Genomic DNA, 9,109 nt, shown 5'->3' on the forward strand with positions numbered 1-9,109 from the left:
AAGACAAGAGATAAGCAACAAGTTTAGAGGCAGCAGTATAGGAAAGTATACCATTTTATCTGCTAGTGGTTGAAAGTGTAGCTTAAGATTGGAAAATAGTCTAGTCGAGTGGATTCAGGACTAGGGGTATGAAGGCCAGCTATAACAGAGTGTAGAAAGAGCAGATTCAAAGCCTGTATGAAGTGATTGTTTAGACATCTAAACCAGATGGAGAAAAAGAAAAGAAAATGAGGTTTTGAGCAAGGTAAAGGCTGAGAAATGGGAGTCGTGACAAATGTGGCTGTGACTCACACTGAGAAATATTTTACATCACATGTCAGCATGCATAAGCACATACCCCTACTCCCTCACACATAAATAATTCCCAGGAATTTGATTCAATGATTCTTACAGCTCCTAGGAGCAGAATCTGGTAACTCTTGTTCTATTTATTTTCATGAATTTGTTTTGTCTTGTTACTGTTGTTTGGTTGGTTGTTTTGTTTTGTATCTTATTTTTAATGATGGTAAAAATCAACTTGATTTCCTGGGACCAGGCCTGAAGTTTGAAAAACAAGCTTTAGAGTGCGGCCTGATACCTATACAGCTGGGGTCAGGGAGTAGAGGTTAAAATGGCAGCCATCTGGCTGCTTCTGCAGCTTCCCTTAGCTAGGCATGGGCCCCTCACACTTCTGCTTCACCTGGCCTTGTGACTCAAAGCAAGAATTCATTCTCACACCCTAGTGGATCTTACCTGCACACACCTGTGACCATGGCAGCAAGTCAGAACTGGCCTTGGCCAAGCAAAATGTCTAAGAAATTCTAGATGTACAATGATGGCACTGTACTTGGTTGTGAGCTTCCAGGAGAAGTGAGAGAAGATAAATTCCAGCTGTCCAAAATTCATTTGTGTATATACGGGGCGGGGAAGGTGCTCACAAGGGTCAGAGGGATGCACTGAATCTCTTGGAGCTGAAGTTTCAAGTAGTTATGAGTCTCCCTGCTTAGGTACTGGGAACCAAACTTCAGTCCTCTGATAGAACAGCAAGTACTCTTTAGTGAGCAGTTACTTCTCCAGTTCCCTACGCACATTTTTTTTGAGTGAGGGTCTCATTATGGGGTCCAGGCTGACTTGAAACTCTCCATCCTTCTGTGGGGCACATGGCTTCTAATGTCTATGTTAGATCCTTTTGTCCTTGCATCCTTCCAACCTGAAGAATTCATTCACTGAAAGATGGACTTCAGACCTAAACTGACTTCCTTTTGGATAGCCATCTCTCTACTGGGAAACTTTATGGCCTGTCACAGAGAACAACTCTTCAGAGGATGAAGGATCAAAACAGTAGCTGCCAATATGTTGATTCTATGTGAGTTCATCTTGTTTTTTTTGTTTGTTTGTTTTTCTTTTGTTTTGTTTTTGTTTTTGTATACTGGGTCTCTTTATTGCACAGCTAGGCTTTGAGTTGGAAGTCTTCTTGCCTCCTCTTCCCAAAGCTGTGTCCATTCTTAATATATGCCTGTGTTCTTACATACATATATAGCACAGAACCTATAGACAGCCAATGAAACATTGGAAGAATATACAACACACACACACACACACACACACACACACACACACACACACAAGGCTTAAAGTGTTTATGCTTATAGACATGAACTCACAGAGTTTTCACATTTGAATTCAAGTTACCAACAATTGTTGAAATCACAAGTTCAGGTTAGTTATTACAACTACTCTTTCACAAACTAGAGTTCTCACTTTTTACATTCCTTTATTTAGTTTAGATTGGTCTTAATTTAGTGATCCTGGCAACTTCACCATTTTCCATCAGCAGATCATGCAACAGAAGTCCTGTAACTTACCTTCACTTTTAAGGAAATTCTACTAGGAAATGTTTATTTAGGAAAGGGTGCATATATTTATCTCCTGTATGGTATTTTTCCCATCTTTGGTGATAATTTAACCTACTATAATAGTACAATTTTCTTCTTCGACACCTGAGTTATTCGTGTCTGTAGTCACAGGCAACAGACAATCTTTGATATTCCTTTCATTCCATTCCATGACAGTTCCTACAAGTTTTTCTATTATTGGCCCTTGAAAGATAGAGTGGTTTGTCAGTAAAAGTGTATAATGGTTTGCATGTAAAATGGTCCACACAAGGTTTTTTAAAACACTGATTCCCAGCTGACAGCTCTATTTTAAGAAGTTATAGTGCCTTTAGGAAGTATAGTTGAGCTGGAGGAAGTGGATCACTAGGGCCAGCTTTGAAAGTTGTAGTTGGGGTCTAGATATAGTCCAATCGTTCCCTTTGCTTCCTGATTCTGCCAAGATATAACAAGCAGTCGTTTCACACTCCCACCACCAAAGATCTTCACTGCTATGCCTCACCCACCATGATGGACTGTCTCTCTTTCAACCAGGAGCCAAAATAAAACTTTCCTTCCTTAAGTTGTTTTTAATTGGCTATTTTGTCACATAATGAGGGAAGTAAGTAATACAGCTTAACATCCCTTCAATTTCTGTCTGTCCTTCCATAGACCCATGCATTTAGTAGGCAAGTAATCTTCCAACCCCATTTGTGTTGTTTTGGGCTCGGAAGATTGTGATTATTGTTGTAGCAGATTCAGGAGCCTAATACATGATTGAAGACCAGCTTTTGCCTGATCTGATAGACTGCAATCCTTAGACACAGACATCCCCCCCCCACACACACACACTGATCTAATCTTAAATATTCAAAACTATTGCTTTTCTCTTCACATCAGTCTAAAATTGGTAGCAAATGAACACAGAAAAGTGTTTAGAATTTAGAGATAGTACAAGCTCACACAGCCTTGAAGAAATCCCAATCACAGTAAGATTTATTCTGTCCTGGTGCCAGCTTACTGTAACAAGGGGATCTTAATCGGCTTTTGGGATGACAAGTATGGACTGTTTCTTCTTGCCCAACCTTCCTTATGCCTACATTGCAGAACAGAGAGTTACAAGCCACTTCATGAGGACTCTGAATTCAACTCTGATATCTCCCATTTCCCTAAGGGTGATTTTCAAACTCCTTTAGCAGGTGTTGCAGCTGTTCCCAATCCAGTTCCAATTCATCTCCCAGCCCAGGATTTTTCTGAACAAAAATAGGATCAGAGGAAATAGTTGCTGAATGAACACACTTGACTTATGCTGTACGTGAACTGTTCATTCACCTGGAGTCTGCCTCTAACATCAACCCAGTACCAGATCAGGCATTACTTTGTGTTCCTGGCAACCAGGAAAGAGTTGAGTACACAATAGGCGCTCAATAAATGTTTGTGAAGAAAAAAATGACTCTTTCTGACTTCTAAGCAAGCTGCTCTTTTAAATAGAAACAATCCCATGGCCTCCGGCATTTTACAAATATATTAATCTTGTGAAATATATTTGTTTCTAAATTGAGAAAACACTACCAGAAAGACTGTGAAGGCAAAGCTATCAGCCACTTACAGAGCTGAATGTGGTAATGAGGAAAAGCATCATTTCCTGTGGTTTGACAATAATGTGACAGGAATGGTTTATGCTGCTTTGAATAGATTATGAACATCACTTAACCCTCTCCATTGACACTTGAAGCTGTGGAATCCTACTAAATAAATATGACCTATTCCTCAGCCAATCAGGTACTGTACTTATGGATAGCTTTGAGCACTCATGATCTTGCTAAATTCCATGAAGGTCAAACATTGGATACCTCTCTCTTCCTCTCTCTCTCTCTCTCTCTCTCTCTCTCTCTCTCTCTCTCTCTCTCCCCTCCCCCTTCCCCTCCCCCTCTCCCTCTCTATCCTCATCCTCCTCCCCTCCCCTCTCTTTCAGAAAGTCTTGCTATATAGCTTTAGCTGGTCTGGAACTTAATGGATATAGATAAGGCTGGCCTAAAATTTGTGCTAATCTTCCTGTTTCTACCTTCAGAATACTCAGACTATAGGCTCATATCATCTTTCCTGTTTTCCAGTGATGGTTTCTGTTCCAAACAATTTTACAATTAAGTTTAAAAGAAGACGTGAACAGAAGATGGACTTAACAATAAGAACTATTTCTCTGGAAAACTCACGTGTGTGTGTGTGTGTGTGTGTGTGTGTGTGTAGAGAGAGAGAGAAAGTGTCTTTACTCAAGTTGGCCTGTGCAGACAACAGAGATTGATATTCATATATCTTTCTCAATGACTTCTCCACTGTGTTATCTTTAAAGACAGGTTCTCTCACTGAACCTTTCTATTCTGCAGTTTTAGCTAGACTGGCTGAACTTCAGGGTTTACCTCCATTTGTTTGTTTGTTTAGAGCACAAAAATGGAGATCAGAGGACAACTTGCAGGAGTCAGTTCTTTCCCTGTACCATACATGGCTTGAGGATGGAACACATGTGGTCAGGCTTGGTGGCAGACACCTTTTCATTTCCTTTGTCCACATTCTCTTATTGAGCCATCTTACCAGTCTGTTATTTATTTACTTATTCAAGACAGTGTCTCATGTATCTCAGGCTGGTTTTAAACTCACTATATAGCTCAGGATGGCCCAGAACCTCTACTATTTCTGCCTCAACCCCTGAAACATGGAATTTAGAAATCCAAGGGAGCGATGTCTTTGCATTCTCTACTCAAAGTTAAATGAAAACAGTATCTTCTAATTAATGGAGAGCACACAAGGACAGGGACTATGGCTTTTTACCTATGAGTATATGTCTGTAGCAAATAAAATACTCAATGTGGAATAGACAATCAGCAAATATTGTTAGAGTAAACTAATGATCCATCACTCTGGCTTAATGTGGAGAGGATGTTGCTGGCTGGAGTTACAGATTCAAATCAGCTTAACCAAAGTCAATGGCAAGTTAGTATTCAAAGCTCTCTAAATATATCCTTTCAGAAGATATTTTAAAGGGCCAGGCATAGTGATGTTTCAAGTCTCAGCTCTGTAGAGGCTGAAGCAGAGAAATCCTGGCTAGCCCATATTAAATAGTGAGACCCTTGTCTCAGAACAAAACAAAATAAAATGCCACAAGGGAGACCAAGGAACTTACCAGCTCAGCCTGGATCAGGAAATGTGAGTAAAAAGAAGAAATGACAGAGTTTCAGAGGAGATGAAATGATTATGGCCAATATTTAAATAGTGTTGGAGAGTATAGAAGAAACTGTGTACACTAAAGAAATTGGTGAAAAAATATGTAAATAAACTAAATGAAATATTCCAATGCTCTTTGTCTGGCAAATTGAAAGAGTTAGAGTTGGCAGAAATAAATAATTGATCTTATCAAAAAAAAGAAAGAAGGAAAGAAGGAAGAAAGAAAAGAAAAAAAGGAAAGAAAGACATTCTGTATAATAGTCCCTTTAAATGTATACGATATTCAATTAAAGGAGCCTACATATATTGTGATATTTAATATGACCTTAGGTTTCTTCCACTTTGCAGTAAGTTGATTTGCAAGAAACTTAGAATTTTTTAAGCTAAATGTCATCACTATTTTTTCTCCAGCCTTCTAATAAACATCATTTCCAGGGTGCTTTTATTTTTCTTCTTTCTCTTTTCTCCTCCTCCTCATCCCTGTCTTCTTCTTCTTCCTCTTCCTCCTCCTCCTTCTTTTTGTGTTCTTTAAATTAAACTTGATGACTTTTTTCATAAAAAGCATACAATATAATAGCGCTATTTAGAATATTAATCACATGTTCAAAAGTACTTCTAAGCAAGCACATTGCATGAGGACTCCATCAATTAAGGAGCAAAGCTCTAACTAATGTTCCTCTTATCATGCGAGACATTTAAACAGGAAAGAATACACAATACACACCCAAAGAAAGTAGTAGCATGCACAGCTCTGTCTACACAATTGAGGAAGGCAGGAACCAGATGATGTGCCTAGAGAAGACTGTACAAATGCCCGAGGAAAATATAAACTGATGAATGCAGTTTTCAGTTCTTTCTACATTTGTATCTTAAGCTTGTTGTAATTGTGTCCTTTTTCATTATACACAAATAAAAATATAGATGGATCCCAAAATGGTGTGTTTCTTTCTGTTGGATTATAATGTAAGCTGCTCACAAAGATGTACTTTACAAATAACTTAAAAAAAAAAAAACAATATAAACCTGAGCATACTGGGTGAGAGTAAAGAAAGGACTTACTATGTTTTTCTTATTTTCACACTAGGCCCATGAGGGATGCTATGGAAAATGAAACATTTGGTGCTCTCTACATTATTGAAAATGTTTTACATGTACATTTTGAGCTAAGGAAGACTCACGATTTTTTTAAATTTACTTTTTGGCTGTAACACAGTTTCCAAAATGCAGTCTTCTTTCTAGTAAGCATGAATAGCACTCATATTTTTAGAAATAGAAAAAAAAAAGAAACAAATTCCGTTTTGTGTCTTGAGGAATTATGCTTCTCTGAGAGAAATAAACAGATTCTTCAGTGTGTGTATAGGCAACAAAACCTAGGTGTGGCTAGAAGGGCTGGAAGGAGCCTGGGGAGGCTGAGAGCCTGTGTGCACGTTGGACTGTTTGGCTCCTCACGTGCCTTCTACTTCCACACTTGCTCAGTCATTTTGCACACACCACCAAAAGTGTGTTGTTCTCCTGAAAAGTAACTTTAAAAGTCCGTCCACTAGAAGACTGAAATATACACAGCTAAAATAGTTGAAAATTAGTGAGATTTGAGAACAGCTCCAATCCATGGGTCTTTCAGTGAGCCTCTTCTTTTCTTCGGTTTTATTCATCTCGATTGGTTCCAAGTTTACAGAACTGCAAAACTCTGTAACTGGGTTTTATTTTATTTTATCTGGGTTTTATTTTATTTCAGAGACAGGAGTTTTTCTATGTCATCCACAATGCCCTGAAACTTAGGTTGATCCTCATGTCTTATCCTACCAAGTCCTGGATTACATGCATGCACCACTAGGTTCAGTTTGCCTGCAATGTACACAAGGTCCTTTGGCAGGATTCCTTCTGGGAGGAGACCAGTCAAAGATGTGTTAACAAGGGTCTCTAGTTGAAACTCCAGCATCTCTGAAAATACTGTGCAACCTTAAGTGCTCAGGTAGCAGAAACATAAATTCCCCCACTGATTCTTAAAGACCTCCAAGCCCTTCTGAAAGATTCTCTCCTAGGAAGAATGTACAATGCTTTATCAAAAAATTTAAAAATCAAAATAGTAATAATACCCCACCATTATCACAACCACAACAAAACAGCAGCAAAGGACTCTCTTCTATTTAAGTAGCATTTTACCAAAATTCCAGTATCTCATGGTGTGGGCAGTTGTTTCTGACTTTGTACCCATTTCTCACAGTAAGGAGCCAGCATTCAGTCATTTCTAATTTTCTTTCATTCTTGTTATTTTGAGACAGCATCCTTTGTACTCAAATCTGGCTTCAAACCTCCTATGCAGCTGATGGTGGCCTTGAAAGATCCTCCTGCCTCCACCACCATGCCAGGTTTAATGCAGTGCTAGGAATCAAAACCTCAGGCTTCCTGCATATTAGGCAAGCACTCTACTAATATAGCTACATGCCCAGGCCTAGATTTCTAACTCTGTGTGTTTTTGTCCCTGCTACATTTTTGTCTTGGTCTTTCTAGGCTAGAAATGCCATTTTTCCATCACAGACCTTTCTGAACCACTCCTTTCCCCATCCTTTTTTTAAATTGAGGAACCCTGGAATTCGTGATTTCTTTTTTCTAATTTTTTTCATCTTGCATCCTTTAGAAAATGCACAGAGCAAAAATTTGCATGTGTCTGTTTTCTCTTTGTGGGTTTGGACATTTTCATTAAACTGCCTTGTAGGTCAGCAAAGAAATGTCAAGGCTAGAGGACTTCCACCCCCAGTACCTTTGTGCTGGCTGCTCAGTCTCCTCTCCACAGGATGAATGAGCTGTGGCTAACATATCCACACATCCTTACCCGACAGGCAGATAAAGGCCTGTTCACTGATGGTCTCCTCGATTGTCTAAACCACAGGGCCGTGGTTTCATGTGCATTTCTCAAAGGAAATGTTGAGCAAAGGAAATCAACTGGGTTTAGTAATGCACAACCCACCCTACAAACCGGTATTTTCACAAGCTAGTTTTTAGAAGTTCCTCCTGTGGACATTTGCATTGTATGTTTTAGCCTTGCTGAAATAGTGGGTGAGCTAGTGATCTTAAAATATTGCTGTATTTGGCTTAATAGATCTGCAACCTTCGTAAAGAACTGAGTCATTTATCATGGAGCTTCAAGTACCTTCATTTTACTGTTAAAAATTGATAGCTCATTTTTCCTCTCTTTCTACATGTTGTGGCCTGGCCAGAACAAGGGTTTTGCTTGTACCCTCCAATTAAATATGCAGCTCAGATGACTGAAGATTAGGGAGGACTCAGGCCCTTAGGGTTAGCTGATGGTTATCTGGCCCAGATTTCACCTGTCCTGCATTTGTCCTCTAAGCCCAAGCATTCCTTATTAGGATTTCACCAAGTTCAAATCATTATTTAATGATAAACAAGTTTATTTTTATAAAGCTGATTTTAAATATTGAGCTTGATTTTGTAAACTGGCCACTAGATGAGGACAAACAAGTTCTAAATTCCTTTCTAAAGCAAATACTAAAACGTGATCTTTACTTTTACTTTTCAGGATTGTCCTAAATTCCACCCGTTCAATACCAGATAGTTGGTTAGCCAAGTTAATTTTGATACCTAATGTTAATGTGCTGAACCATCACCTTTTGTTTTGAGTGATATGTAATAAATTCAATGTTGGCTTACCAAAACTCATAAAAGGTTCTAACTACATATAAGTTCCTCCGGCTGGCCATGCTTCCCGCTGCCCCTTCATTCCATAGCCCCTTCTTCCAACAGTGGCTGCTTACCAATTTCAAATATTTTCATTAAATCTTTCATGTAACCCATTAGGAACTCACAATCAGCATATGATGACCTCCCAATAATTTGCTATAGACAAGGTATTTCACAGACTTGTGCTAACCCAGGGTTGTGATGTCAAGGCAGTTTATGTTTGTCACTTCTATGTCCCAGTGACCAAGAGGCAAGGCAGTTTTGCAAAGGTTTTATCACTCATTTAACTACTCCTACCAGACACCAAGCAGACACGGCAACCAGGTTTTAAAACTTTA

At 39.0% G+C, this 9,109-nt stretch overlaps 1 protein-coding gene across 1 annotated transcript in view; it reads right to left on the minus strand.

Annotated features, from left to right (window-relative positions):
• The window catches only part of Tmsb4x (thymosin beta 4 X-linked), a 16,551-nt gene that overhangs the window by 5,469 nt on the left and 1,973 nt on the right, over positions 1-9,109 (minus strand). The window contains exon 3 of the mRNA XM_031384896.1: positions 6,538-6,540. Within this exon, the coding sequence (XP_031240756.1) occupies positions 6,538-6,540 (3 nt within the window). The remainder of the gene's footprint in view (positions 1-6,537; positions 6,541-9,109) is intronic.

Source organism: Mastomys coucha, chromosome X (assembly GCF_008632895.1).
Source record: "Mastomys coucha isolate ucsf_1 chromosome X, UCSF_Mcou_1, whole genome shotgun sequence".
NCBI lineage: Eukaryota > Metazoa > Chordata > Mammalia > Rodentia > Muridae > Mastomys > Mastomys coucha.